Here is a 15,335-nt window from a genome sequence, read left to right as displayed (position 1 = left end):
TTTGGTAAGACCTGAAACATGACATAACATAAACAGTGAATATATTTATTATGGAAGGTAATTAATGTTAACAATAATTATTACAAAAGCAATATCACTATTCTACTATATTCTGGCCCAGCTCTTGTACCGAGTCAGACTAATGAATGGGAGACAGTTCTTTCCCTTTAAATTTTTAAAATATTATCCAACAAGATGTACATACAGTTCATAATAACCTTTTTTTAAAGAATAAAATAAATCTTAAGTTCATTCTGATGTTAATGGAAGTTGTCTGATGGATGACTTTAATATTTAAAGCAGAATGTGGACCAAGTGTTTCTTTTAATTCATACATTTGTCAACAGTGCTGATTCAGACAATGAGAAGTACTTGATTACTTCAGTCAGGGTCTGATTTCTCTTTCTTCAAATGCAAAGCGGAGGACAATAACTCTACAATAGGGTTTCCTTGAGTTCACTAAGACAAACAGGTTTGCAATTTTTGATCCACAACTTTTCAACATAACTTGTCTTCATATTATTAGTAGCAATGAATTGTCTTTGAGCATCCACAGGCCTCTTTTTAAAGAAAACCCTACATAAAAATCAGGCCACAGCAAGAGAGTACCTAAATTGCACCAACATAACCACAGTGGATAAATGTATCAAACAGCCCTGGGAAGTGTCTCCGTTCCCTCCCCAGGTTGTTTCAACACTTGTGTATGGCCATTGAAGCTTAGCTCTTTTTGAGTGTCCTGCAGAACCTTGCCATGTGAGGAGCAGTTTCTTCAGCAAAGTAGTTCTGGAAGCTCCTCAAGCTTTACCTAGTACTATCTCGACTCGCCATCTTTATGTGTGGTAAAAAGGCCCAAATCTCCAGCCCCGCCAAGTCTGGAGCCACGGGGTGGAGTAGAAGATCTGTTAACAGATGGAATGAGAGGTGGTGGAGCCCCAACTGACAATGCCCCAACTAGACCTGGATTCTTGGTTAGAATGCCATTAGGTACATGAGAGTGTGAATGCAGAGGTCCAAGTCTAGAGTAGAGGCCAGGGTGATGTGACGCTTGTGCTCCAGCTGGATGGAGATGAGAGTGAGACAGCAGCCCTGCGTGAAGCTGTTCAAGGTGGGCAGCATGAGACTGGCTAGGAAGGTGAGGGGCAGACAGATGCGGATGTGGATGCATCCCAAAGTACCGTGCTCTCTCAAAATCTTCCCGCAGTATCTGAGCACGCTGTTCCTCATCAAACGGGTGGGGCATCAAACCAAACTCTGACCTGCCTGCTGAAGCAGAAGAACTAGAGGTAGGTACTTGTTGATGGTGTGGGCTGTTCGCCACAGCGGCCGCCACTGCAGCTCTCTCAGCTTCCAAAAATCGCTGTACCTGCTGATGCTGGAGAAGTCTAGACAAGTGTGGATCAGAGCGAAGTGCAAGGTGGTGATCTGACCTCAGAGTCAATACTTCCCTGCGTTGCTGCTGTTGTTGGGCAGCCAGATCCCTCCAAGGGTCCCAGGGAAAGCTGTGAGTGGCTTGGGAATGTCCTTGCGGAGGACCATGAGGATGTGGTGGAAAACGTTCAGCTGCAGCACCTAATACCAGTCCGGCTGGGCCTCCAGCACCACCGAGATAGGCATCAATAGCCCGTGAACGATCTAAAAGGGACAGATGATGATGATGATGGGGAGGGTGTGGATGGGGAGGGTGTGGATTTGGAGGAGGAAGAGACATGCCGGGTGTAGGCGTCAATGAGAGGGTTGAGGAAGGGGTGGATGGATGGTGTGTGTGTCGACTATTGGGCCGTTCAAAGTTGTGTTGAGGTATGGCTTGATGCGGTAAGGAGATGGGCACTGGCTCAGGCTCCTCTTTACGTTCTTCTTTGACCTTGACTTGGGGGAGGAGCAGCCCAGAGGTTAGACCAAGTACAGGCTTGGATACGGGAGTTGTGGTCCGATCAGGTTTCTTTACTGGAAGCGAAGTAGAAGAGGAAGAGGCTGGACCATTGTTCTCTCTTTGCGAAGAGTGACTTGATTCAGTGCTGAGTGTGTGTGGTAACTGTCGGTGAAATAGATCCATAGGAGAAGAAGCTAAGCGGACATTAGAAGGAGAGGTTGTGAGAATAGAAGATGTTGAAGATCGAGGTCTGTCCGGTGCTGTGGAGGAAGCCGACGCTGGTGTCCTGGATGCAGAATGTTGTCTCTTGTCTGACTCTCTTTCTCGTTCACGCTCTCTGCTTTGGCCATCTGAAGGGACCCCACCTACACTCAGTGGACCCAAGCCATTCAAATGTGAACTGGGGGTGTTGCTGCGGTGCCTGAGGGATTGGACACCAGGTGACATTCGAACTGGCGGGCGTCCATACATGAGACTGTCTCTGTGTGAAACAGTATTAAACCATTTAAATATGTGTCAAATTGAGAGACACAATACATAATTCACATTTGATCTTAAAAGCCCCTAGTGACAACAAACCATTTAAAGTTAAAGTGAACAGAAATGTATTTTGTTATGTCATACCTGTCCTTTTCATCTTTTATATGAGTCAGCTCTCTTTTCTCCACTTCCTTTCCTCTATCATCTTTTTTCTCCGGTCCCTTGGCCCAAGACGATCCAGAGGGAAAAGAGGCAGGGGTAACATGCAGACGATTCCATGGATCATGGGGGTTCCCTATTCCTCCAACCGCACTTGCAGAGGGCTCGGTCTTATGTCCAAAAACACTGGCCGCTAAAAGGAAAGGTATTAAATTTGATTCGTCTTTGGCTGAGAGAAGAATGTGACTGATAAAGCAGTACTTAAATTAACATTTGAGAAACCTTTTAATTAAAATGCTTAAGAAATGTTATAAAAACACATTCAAGTTAAAGCAGTGGTTCTCAACCAGGGGGCCTCAGCAAACTTTCAGAGGGGCCTTAAGATGACTTAAAATGGTATAAAATGAGACAAAACTAGCATTACAATGACACAAAAACTAAAAACCCTAAAAATAAAGATATATCAGATTTTGATTCACCCCGCAACAACTGTTTTTTTCTTTTCTTTAGAGAACCAGGATTTCCTTGATGTACGAGGAAGCCTAATTTTAAAACTAATTTCTCAACCTGGAAATGTCATGTAAAGTGGTAAAATCTTAACCATATGGCCATTTTATAATGAATATCCATACATATCCATTTTCTAGTGATGCCAAGCTCTAAACATTTTATTGAGTACCAATTGTAAGTAAAACTTATTTTTTACAAATCTTTATCCAATCTTTTTGACTCCAGGGCTAAGTAAGAGCAATCCTACTGATTAATATATCTTCATAAAAAACAAAACAGCATGACAAACCTATTGTGGGGCTGCCTAGGCCTCCAAAGGCACCAGAACCCAGGGCTCCCAACGAGGAGAAGGGAGGTGAACGAACATATGGTTCTGCAACAAGAAACATAGCTGTTAGAGATGATGAAATCAGACATCATTGTTCTACTAAAAGAGAAAATTATGCTCTACAAAGCTAGCGAGTGAAGCAAGCCTGAAGAACAGAGCAACAAGAGCAGCATGGGTAACATTGGCTTTTGATGCCCCTACTTTCTCAGAGACAGTCTCTTACCCAGATGTGCTGCTGGGAGGAAAGAGTGGGGCGTTGATGGAGACATGAATGGTGTGGAGGACGGATTGACTCCACCTGAGAAGACATAGGTCAACTCAGATAAAAGCTTAAACACCCATAAATGGACTACCATTGAGTGTTGACATTTAGCCAAGTTTGTGTCTTATATACTCCTTAAGTCTAATTTAAAACCTTTGTATGACAGCACAGTAGTGCTCTAAAAATCCTTCAGTAGTGCTGTCAAAGTGTCTTGTATCTAAAAACTATTATTTAGGTGGAACCAACTCACTTCAACAGCTTAAGAATAATCACAGGCTTTATGTCACCTGCAAAATTCCTAAATTGGTTGCATTAAGTGTAAGGAGTATCACCCACCAGCGGCTGCAAACAGGCTTCCTGGCCTTGTAAGATCATGATTTGGGGTAAGGGGACCACCAAGTGGTCCTAGACCTCCAAGTCCACCAATACCAGGGCCAGGGAGTCGAGGCAATGGGTCATTACGGAAGTCAAGCTTTTGTGGATCAGCGTGCATAAGCTGAGGAAGATGGTGACAAAGAGAAGGTCAACAGGAGTGACACCACAGTCTAAAAAACATTTATAAAATCGAATTGTTTCATGGTAAAAAATTTGATTGTATTATTTCAACCAGTCGATAACCCATTTTTTGAAATGAAAACACAGATGAACGCAAAAACCTTGACTTTTTCTTGATGCCTTAGAATCATCCAAGCCACACGGACATGCATAGCGCACCATTTTCCAGGTTTCTGTAAAGAGACCGTCTATGTACAGTTAGAAAGGAATTCCCCGCTATTCATTTAGAGGTCAACAACTAAAATAAATCAAGTACAAAACAAAAGGGAATAAAACTTACATTACTGACTTTTGGTGGTGGTGCAAATGGGTCTGTAAGCTGTGGAAAGAAACACAAACACCATACATTATTCGAACTAAAGTTTCTTGATAATGATGTATGATACAAATGTACAAGATACAACATCTTTACCCTTGCTTTAGGTTGCAGATGGGGCGGTACAACTCCCAAACCAGAAGTCATCTCTGGAGCAGCTCCCTGAAGGGCAACAAGCTGTCAATAACAACACACTATTCAAACCCACTTCATGGACTCAAAATAAAAACAGGGCAAAAAGTGGCCGAATTGGTGCCGTTGCTGAAGCGGCTGAGAAGGGTCAGCACACAATGCGCAGAGAGCGCTGACACTTCAGATGCGCATTTAAAAGACAGACAGCGAAACGGTATGAAAACAGAAAACTAAAGTATGTTTTGCCATATCATTATAAAATAATTAATTTGCTGACTAGACGCTGCATTAGCAGAGAAAGAACAGCAGTATGTTTGTTTGCCGTCAAGGCTGAGAGGACGCTAACACTAGTAGTACCTCAAGCGGTTACAACAATGAGACAAAAATAAATCTAATCTGACCCAAATGTTTAATGTCACAATTATTACCATCTATTTGCATTAGTTTATATCCGGCTGGTCACTTTTATGTATTTATTAGCAGGTGAAATTGCATATTTAAAGCTATTGACGTGAGAAAGCAAATTGATATGTTCCTGCAGCCGACAGAAACATTTTTTTATTTTATTTTTTATGAAACTCAATCGATTTCAGTTCTTTTTTATCATCACTGCAATACATAGTTTGTTATTTTGATTAGATAATCATCAAGTGTTCTAAAACAGAAGCTGATTAAGAGCGAGACTATAGATGTAATATTCATTTATGTAATTTCAATGCTATGGCCTTTGTGTAGATATTTAAAGATGGCCATCTTTAAGCATCACTGTTTGGATTTATATGAAATGGCAACACTTTACATTAAGATTCTATTTGTAACATTAACTAAGGCTAATAAATGCAGTATAAGTATTGTTCATTGTTTGTTTGTTAATTTCAACATTTACTAATACATTTTTAAATTAAGTTAATTTTTATTTTATCTGTTAACCTTAATGAACTAACATGAACGATCAAGGTACAATTGTATAGCTCAAATATTAATACATGCTGTAAAAATGTATTTTGCATAATCCATATAGTTCATGTAAGCAAACGAATATACATCCTTGTTAACAAATGGGACTTGCAAAGTTTTACCTATGAAATTTACATATATGTTTCTAGGTTATAGCTAAAGAAACACACATTTGACCTGTAATATGTTTCGATTATTTTCTGTAGAATTTGTTCTGTAGAACTTATTTTTTATATATTTCATATTTATTTAGCACATTTTCATGGTTCAGTACTGTTTTTTTAACTGTTTGCACTATTAATTTCATTTGTATCTTTGCTCTATAGTATTTATCTATGATTGCAACATTCTAGAATTATTAATTATTTTCAAATAGAGCAATTCAATTCATCTGGCAAAATTGTTTGAATCTCACCATATATTGCAGAATATTGTTTTTCCAATATCGTAGCCCTACTTCACAGGTGGGTCATTCATAAAGTCCATCCAAAGATACAGTTTAAAAATGGCCAATTTAAGAAAGAGTGGAAAATGGTATTTTAAAAACTACATTTGGACTGTTTATGACTTTATGTTATAAATCACGAGACTTGTTTAAATACTGATGAACCTTATTTTAAGATAATTATAAATGCATTAAATACCACTGAACTTCTGTGACAGAAATACTATATTTGAACTATGAAAGCCATTTATGATGTCAAGCGTTCATTTGTGCAATAAAATTCATGCTAAATATATACGTAGCAACAGTGAAGGAACACACTCAAACTGAAATAACCATGCATGCACATTACATGTTCAAACGTTTGGGGTCAGTAAGATTTTTGTATGTTTTTGAAAGACGTCTCTTATGCTCAACTGATTTCTATTTTAATATATTTTAAAATGTAATTTACTTCTTTGATGGCCAAGCTCAATTTTCAGCAGTCATTACTCCAGTCTTCAGTGTCACATGATCCTTAAGAAATAATTCTAATATTTGGTGCTCAAGAAATATTTTTCATTATCAATGTTTAAAACAGCACTTCTTAATATAATACATTTGTTCGGGATTCTTTAATGAACAAGAACAGTGTTTTTTTTATGTCACTTTTGACCAATAGAATGCATCCTTGATGAATTAATGTATTAATTTTGTCTTTTGAACAGTAGTGTACATTATTAGCAAAATATACTACTTTTTTTTTTGCAGTGGTCAGATAGAACATTATTGGCTTTCCATGATCACTGGATATTGTGGTAATACACAATCACTCTTCATTTATACACAGAGCTATTAGATATTAATATTTAAAACATGGACCAAATGACAAACAACTCTTACCTTAGGCTGAAATGCTCCATGTAATGAACTGAAAGGTCCTGTGGGCGGAAGAACAGGCTGTATTCCAGGCACAGATGGTGGGTACTGAGGAAAAAACTTTGCAGGAGAGGAAAGAAATGAATAATAATCACAAACTAGAAAAACTAGTGTTTTATAGAGGCCTTAAACCCTGCTATATTCACCGAAAGTTTGAAAATTGCCCCACATACAACACTTACTGGGTGTCGAAAGAGACTGTCTATTTTGCCTGGATACTTCTCAAACTGAAAGACAACAACCACAAGAGAAATGTCAAAGCATGAATTGTCATAATCAGCCACTTTCTGAAATGAGCCATCCATGGGCTATAGTTGACTCCTCACCAATGGTGGTGGTGCAGCTGTGGGGTGTAAGAAGTGTTGGTGAGTATGAGTGTGCTGGTGCTGGTGATTGTGCTGATGAAACTGGTAGGCCATTGGTGGGATAGACGTCTGGGCCTGCGAGGATCTGCTACCCGTCCCAGAGCTCGAACTTGAAACAGACGGTCCTCCAGCTACAGAGGCAACATTTGATTGTGTTAAATCCTGATCTGTTAATTGAATAGAAAAGAAAGAACTTTCATCTTTCTTAACAATAACATACACGCTTTGTTTCTATGAAGATTTTACCGACACATGTGAAATAACAGCTGTTAGCATTTCATAACTTTCTGTAGTGTATCGGTTAGTAAACTTTACCTGATGAAGGGTGGGGTGACACCTGCATTAGTGGAGGAGGTGGGGGAAGGCTGGGGGACGGTGTGAAGACGGCACCAGGACTTGGTCGAGAGGAGGGTCTTACTGTCCCCACACCCCCCGGGCCTCGAACTAGGGACACACTTGTAGCAGGAGTAGGGGGTCTGATTGATGAAGAAGTGGCTGATGAAGATGGAGGCTTGCCTGAGGTACTGCTCCTGATGGAAAACCAATGTCACATCACATATTTAGCGAATACAATCTGTCTATTATATTAATATACACTCTTTTGAAAAATAACTTAAGTCAGATTGCAGGAGCTGCGCAATATGATAGAAACTATGTTGATTTGCTGCTCAAGAACCATTTATATTATCAATGCTGAAAACAGTTGTGCTGCTTAATATTTCATTGTTCCTGAAGGATCATGTGACACTGAAGTACTGAAAATATAAAAAAAGTACTTATCCATGCCAAACGCATCAAGTACAAATTATTTAAAAGCTGTAGGCCTACACTACCTTTCAAATGTTTGGGCATGGTAAAAAAGATTTGTTTTTCAAAGAAATCTCTTATGCTCACCAAGGCTGCATTGATAAAAAAAAAAATGCAATAAAAGTAATATTGTGTAAAATATTATTACAATTTAAAATGACTTTTCTATTTTAATACATTTTAAAATGTTATTTACTCTGATGGCAAAGCTGAATTTTCATCAGCCATTAATCCAGCCTTCCTAATTTTTCAGATCCAAAATTGTGTACGGTAGTGTAACTTGAAAAACTAAGTGCAGTATCAACCTGGAATCTTGTAAACATTACTTTTTTTTTCCAGGTGGACTGGAAAAAAACACCTGTGTCCCCTTTACGGAAGCTGTGTAGAGCCAGGCAAACACATTGAAATATTTTGTGTACAATATGGATTAGAAGATATGTGAACAGACAGGTATAGGTGTGCCGAGATTATTCTATTAGCTTCAACAGCATGATTGGTTTTTAGAAGGCTGAGCGCATTATTTAAGTTAAAATACACAGAAATGCTGTTTCACTACACTGACCTGTTGTTGCTGCCCATTGAGTAGATCGATTGTGACTTTCCATGGAAAGGGAGGAAAGGCTTGTGTTTGTGCTGTGGTGGGCTAGGATCATGGCGGTGATGGGGACCACCATTTCCATTACGCTGATCAGGAAGTGAGTTGGAGACAGAAGCAGTGGAATGGGCTGCAAGGCTAGGCAGAGAGGATGAGGTAAAGATGGGCTCAGGGTAAGGCTGCTCCATACTCCTCTCCTGACTCCTCTCCAGGCCAGAGACCCGGGGTGTGACTGACAGAAGGGGTATTGAGCTATTTGAGGGCAAGAGAGGGCAACCGTTGCCCACAGCAGCGCTTGCAGAGTTGGAGTTAACTGCTTTGGAAAAAGAGAGAGCTACAATGTAATCCATGTTATACTGCTTTCCATGCATGACAACAAAATAATCCAACAATTTTATGCAAGAATGCACAAAAGCATTGTTCTTCATGAAAAAATATCTGTGGGGCATTTAAATTGCATATGCATTTTAATTCATGATGAACACCATTGCCCAATTCAAATCCTTAAAACATACAGTATATCCTAGGGGTGGGAATCTCTAGGCACCTCACGATTCAATGCAATAAGATGATTAGTGCTAAAATACTGGCGGGCGATACCTCACGTTGTAAGCGTAACATCAAGCAAAGTGCATATCCTGTGCAATGAAGCCCGCGATTGCACTTGTAATTTGCTTCAACCTTTTCAAACTTTATAGAAGATTATTTTATGGAAGGTTAGAGGGTTTTTGTGTGTGTGTGTGGAATTGAAAGCAAGCAGTAGTGTTGTCAAAAGACCCGGTACTTCGGTACCAAGTCGGTACTCATTTTTTTTAAACGTCACGGTACCAGGTTTTCTCAAACCCGGTACTTGATGCGCGTGCATGCCCGAAGCGCGTGCAGTTGCGTCCTCTTCATAAAAGCGCTGATGGCGATCGGCGGTGCTGCTGCTGATGTGGTGCTGATGTTTTTGCGCGTGCAGATACGTTATTTCAAATGGCGCGCGGCAAGCGCGCTCATAATAGAAGCGGCGCGCTCGCTTTTCCATGTGCGTTCATGGATGCATAGCAACGACAGACGCCACGGGAGTACAAACGCTTGTGCGAACTGCGCTCTCCATGACGACGAGGAAGTGTGACATAGGCCTATTAATTGATTTCTAGCCCTTGCATTAGCTTTACTACTAGATATATTTATGGAGATGAGAAATAAAAAGCCGTCATTAATATCAGTCCGTCATAAAAGCAGTTCTAGTCTTATTCTTGGCTGGATAACTCTTAGCAGGTTTAAAAAGCCCTTTTAGAGTTAAATATGAATACAGTTTTGGATTAAATAAAAGTATAGTCAAGTCAAATAATTTTTTTTATCTCCTGTATAGTTTGGTAATGCTACAATAAGATACCATTCATTAACATCACTTAATGCATTATCTAACATAACACATTGAGTGAACAATATATTTTTACAACATCAATTAATGTTTGTGAATGTTATTTAATACAAAACACTTGATTGGTCATGTTTGTTCACTTCATTCATTGTGCATTAAATAATGTTAACAGAAATAATGTTAACTTTTGATTTTAAAAATGTATTTTTAAATTAACCCCTAAAGGAGAATAATTGCGACAGTATATCTAGGCCTATTGTTTTTTTTGTTAGGTCATTTTATCTAAAGTTATCTAACAAATGGAATCTTATTGTAAAGTGTTTTTAATACTACAGTTTCCATCTTTGTGATATGCACTTTAATATAATTATGTAAATTTAATCTAAATTAAGCTTTGGTACCGAAATTGGTACCGAGAACCGTGGATTTTCACTGGTATCGGTACCGAATACTGAAATTTTGGTACCGTGACAACACTAGCAAGCAGAATACAGCTGTTTCTAGAGCACACACAGTGCCATCACGCATCTGCAGTTAAAAACGAAAACGGCAAAGAGAGAATCGATTTTTTTTCTCCCACTCCTAGAAAATAAACCTGCCAGGTTTTTAAACCAGCAGATATTTACCTTCTCTTGTGCAGACGATGAATGCTGGCTCCAGATTGTCAGAAGCCTAAATAATAGCAAGAGAAATGTCACTAATTAAAAACACATCCCAATACATACATAAATGCAAAATCAGGTCAACAAAGAAAGGTTTTTACCTTATCTCCCGATTCACTCTCTGTATCGCACTGTGGGTTAAAAAGAATTAAGTGATAGCAGTACAATGACAATTTTCCCCGTTTATGATATAATTTATGACATGCAAACAAACCAAAACATACAGTACAGTTCAAAAGTTTGCTTTTAGTTGGCTAAGAAATCAAATACACAGCTGAACAATAACCACTAAATTGTATTCTATTAAAAAAAAAATCCTATATTTTCCTTATGACAATTTTATGATTTACGTATGTACTACAAACACTTGTGCAGTAAATCGCAGTAAGGATTTTATACAATACAAATATATTATATAGTTTCTATACTGTAGTAAAGGCTTTGTCACTCAGCACTGCATTATTCATATACTTTATTAAAAATACCCCGAGATGGCTTGAAAAACACACATAAACCATGTATTGTCGCAATCATTTATTGTCTTAATGTTTCATCACTCTGAAAGTTTCAGCTTTTTATTCAGCTACAGCAATAGCTGGATGCCTTTGTCAAAGCCACTTGAAGGCATGCCTGCAAACGCTGTGGTACGCAGGGAAGGAGACCAGATGCCGTTTTTCTTAATGGATGTCAATAGAGGAGAGGCTTCACTACGCTGAATAAACAGCTTTTGTGGGAAAACGACTTAATGAATCAACAGCCCATCAGCTAATCTTCAACACGTTTGCACTTAAACATTCATTTTGGACTGATCTATTTTATTTTATTTTATTTTTATAAATAAATATTTTTAAATTGTCACGGACAATTAGGCGACAGATATGATTCAGTTTTCGGCAATTCTCATTTATTTCTATGGTATCCGCAAACAATGCATCGACTGTCACACAACTATGAACAAAATTCAATGACGTCAAGACTGTAATGTGATTCGTTATCAAGGCACACGTGATCCAAGTTAGCCGTTAAGCTTTCTCCAATGGTAGAGCCACGGACCCTCATATCTCCCAATAATAAGATCATCTCTGTTATTACTTCTACAAGTCTGTTTTGGACTTTCTACGAGAGAGCGCCCTCCGGCTTATAGTCTGAATAATAAATACTGTAAGGGGATGAATTTACGTGGTAGTGCATGTGCAAAATATATGTATTTTGAAATTCTGAAAACATTTCAGTCACATTTATGGGCAGCAAGAAAAAGACAACACACGGGAAAAAAACAACTTACAATGTATCCTGTCTCCATGTGATTCCCAGATATCTGAAACCGACATTTGGAAAAGTCAAACCATGGCGAAAAGAATACAGTGTAGCAAATAAATATATTTATTTTTATCTTGCATTAAAAGGGTCGGCTGCCAGTAGTTAGTTACAGGCTGATACATAGGTCAGACTAACTAATCAGCCTATATTTGGCCATTATGAGATTACTGCAATGGCTGATAACCATGTACACTTTGATTAACAGAAGTGGCAGTTCCTCCTGGCATCATTTCTGAAATCGACACATTGCCAATTTTTGCTGCCTTTGAATTGCATAACTACATACATGTACACACATTGGCCAGTGGTTACCCTGCTCTCCAGATATCAGTCTTTTAACTGCTGCTAGGACAGCGAGAAGCATATGCACATGTGATGCACATTTTATTTAGACCAGTCACTGCGTCTAATTTCCCCAACAATACGGCACCATTACTGCTCAATATTAAAAACTTGTTTTTAAATATACCCAACTGGTTTATCAGGTCAGAAGCGCATCTACGCAAGACTATTCTAGAAATGTTTGCTGTTTAATGGGCGTGATTTTTTTTTTTTTTGTCAACTAAGGTGTGATGAAACTGCAGTACTAACCTTAGCATCTCTATTTCTCTTCAGTTTTGATTTGATCTTCCTGCGCTGCTCCCAACTGTTGGTGTACGTAGCAGGAGGTCCTTCCTCCGGCTCTGACAGAGGCCCTCCGTTTTCATCTAGACCTCTCTTTCTTTTGCTTCCTCTACCCATTAACAAGCCAGATCGCTCTGGAGGCTTTAGGGAACAGTCCATCTATCAAAGTAACACAGGAAAACATATTAAGAGCAGAAAATTGTCAAGCTCTGTACTTAGATTGTTGTAATTCAACTCACTGTGCTTTTATTTGTTTAACACAATTTACACTATCGGGCATTATTATTATTTATTATAAGTATAAAATGACAAGCATATTTTGTCCAAAACTTAATATGCAAAATTTCACAACTTCTAATCTCCATACAGTAATGCAACATTTACTACAGAGTAGTGAAAGATGGATAAGCACACAAACCTCCAAGGCCTCCAGGCTTATGAAGCTGGCTATGGCGAATCCATCTATGATATCCTCCTCGCAAGACACCGATTCTCGCTTCCTCCGACGCGGAGGCCGGTGTCTGGCCCCAGGGAAGCCGGGTCTGCATTCTCCTCCATTGGCACGAAGCAGGGAGTCTCCTCTGCAGAGTTCTTGGTCCGAGGCCGAGGATGGCGACGAGGCCCTGTGCTCCGCGAGATCCGCTCTCCTCCTCCGCCGCTCTCGGTCACGCTGCGAGCGGGAGCGGCGGCTCTGCCTGAAGCCTCCGCTTCGACTGGGACCATCCATATCAATGTCCGTACAAAGGCACTTGTTAAAAACACACCCTGGTCCGGCCTGGGAGACTTTATAACTGTTACTGAATAAAAACCAACGCCTCCAGGACAAGTGCTCTGGATCTCAGATGTAATTGTGGTTTAAGGTTTCTGTCTTATAATTTAATAGTCCAGTGGAAGCTGTATGGTGCGAGCACACTGCAGTCTGAGTTCAGTCATGTCTGGGCATCACCGGGCCTGTTTTATCCAATAACACAGCGATTATGAAAGCTTCTAGATAATCCACTTACTGTCTTTCTGTCAAGACATTGTCACTTTCATCTGGGGAAGGAAAAGAGGAGAAACTACCCATGAGTGGCGCAGTCGGGCTTTTAAAGATTCAATATGGCTGTTTAACTAAGAAAATTTGCATTGGTTATGTTGGAAACAACTGGTTTTCTTCATATAGAATATTGACTAAAGACTAAAAACATGTTTTTACTCAAATTACAAAGTAAAACTACCATATGTTATTGACATATGAGACAATCTGCCTAAAAATATGCTACCTTATAAGTTAGGGCTGAGTTTTCGTTAGTAAACTTTATTAAAAGGTAACGTTAGATCTGTACAAACAAAGGCCAACCGTGGCGCAAAACGATCCTTATAGACTAAAATATTTCAGCCAAAGTCTTTTTTTCTCAATCTGAAACAGATAAATCGGTTAATGAAGCGACGAGTTAAATCGCTCGATGTTAGCTTGCTAACGTTAGTTAGCTAACCAGTTAGGATCGCGGATTAAACACTCGCTTTTAAACGACCAAATTCGTAACATTTTAGTTTATTGTACTGTACATGACAGTATTAGAATTATGCGATTGTGATGTTGCCAATTATTCAATGATTATTATATATCCGGTATAAACAACCAGGCGAGCAAACACCAGCCAACGTTCCGTGAAACACCTTACCACATATCAAATGTCATTTTAAAAGATCAATCACTCGTTTTACAATTGTCTAGCTCGTTATATCTCTTCTAAAACATCTGTCGAGGGGACCCAAAGCTATTTAATATGACTCCAATAAAACAAGCTAACCATGTAACATTAGCCTGTGCTTCGTTGACACCCCACCTTGCACTTCACATTTAAGAAGGAAATTTAACGAATCACTACATTAACGCAAACGATGAATGTAACACGAATCTTAACCACTTGTCTATTTGCGGATTTAAAAACAAAACCCGTCAACTGAAACAACATACTAGCCCTTCAGCTTTCTTTAACGAGCAGAGGAGAAAAGAGGACACTGTGCGATGGGCTTAAACCATAAAACCTTTTCCCTTCTTTTTGCTCGAAACTAACCCACTCCGTCTTGCTTTACTAACGATACTCAAAGGCATAGACACGAACAAAACAACGACAATATTTCCAATCACACCCACCACTCGCGCTGTACAGAGGGCCATTTTCCTCTGGCTTCTGCTTTCGTCCGAGCCTCCATTTAAAACGATAATAATATACAACAGGCCCCGAGGCCTCGGTCTGGAGTTCTTCCGTCAGGGTTGTTGAGCGCAGCCCCGTCAGCGCAGGCTGGGCTCCTCCTTCCGCGGCCCGCTCTGTGATCCACTGTGTGCGGTCAAGCTGGAGATTTCGCCGGTGTCCGCAGCAGGAGCTGTTTTCTTTCTCAAGTGTATCGTGAAAATGGACCTATGAAAGCTTGCTTTTCGTTGCGATCGTCAAAATGGAATAAATAGATTTCTTTAGTTTATTTGGGAAGCTAAAGCATACATGAAGCCTGGGTGGATAACCCGTAGCAGTCAAACTGCATTGTGTGCTTCTGTCGGGTTTTCTTCCTCTGTTGGTTCACTGAAGACAGGCTGCACTGAATGCGACGATAGTACTGCCATCTACTGTCATTGAAGGGCACGAACGATAGTAAGTGCCTTGTATTTACAAATAGCTT

General features: G+C 39.6%; 1 protein-coding gene across 9 annotated transcripts; it reads right to left on the bottom strand.

Annotated features, from left to right (window-relative positions):
- Positions 1-31: 31 nt before the first annotated feature.
- Positions 32-15,243, bottom strand: fbrs (fibrosin). Of its 9 annotated transcripts, none has more exons than XM_082151207.1 (19): positions 14,815-15,243; positions 13,093-13,709; positions 12,642-12,833; positions 12,016-12,048; positions 10,832-10,861; positions 10,695-10,740; positions 8,667-9,015; positions 7,613-7,827; positions 7,259-7,464; positions 7,115-7,159; positions 6,897-6,992; positions 4,577-4,657; positions 4,445-4,483; positions 4,266-4,352; positions 3,946-4,105; positions 3,571-3,645; positions 3,309-3,392; positions 2,495-2,702; positions 32-2,351 (listed from the first exon to the last, which is right to left on the bottom strand). In XM_082151207.1, the coding sequence occupies exons 2-19, from the start codon at positions 13,399-13,401 to the stop codon at positions 812-814; spliced, it is 3,795 nt and encodes a 1,264-aa protein (XP_082007333.1). In that variant the 5' UTR covers positions 13,402-13,709; positions 14,815-15,243; the 3' UTR covers positions 32-811. The 9 variants fall into 9 exon arrangements, with proteins under 9 accessions (XP_082007333.1, XP_082007336.1, XP_082007339.1 ...); XM_082151210.1 differs by having other exon boundaries at positions 4,577-4,642; XM_082151213.1 differs by having other exon boundaries at positions 7,259-7,428.
- Between the last annotated feature and the right edge of the window lie 92 nt (positions 15,244-15,335).

Source organism: Leuciscus leuciscus (genome assembly GCF_965113295.1).
Source record: "Leuciscus leuciscus genome assembly, chromosome: 21".
In the NCBI taxonomy this organism is placed as follows: Eukaryota; Metazoa; Chordata; class Actinopteri; order Cypriniformes; family Leuciscidae; genus Leuciscus; species Leuciscus leuciscus.
The sequence above is the reverse complement of the archived record's forward strand: the minus strand, read 5'-3'. Positions and strand labels throughout refer to the sequence as shown.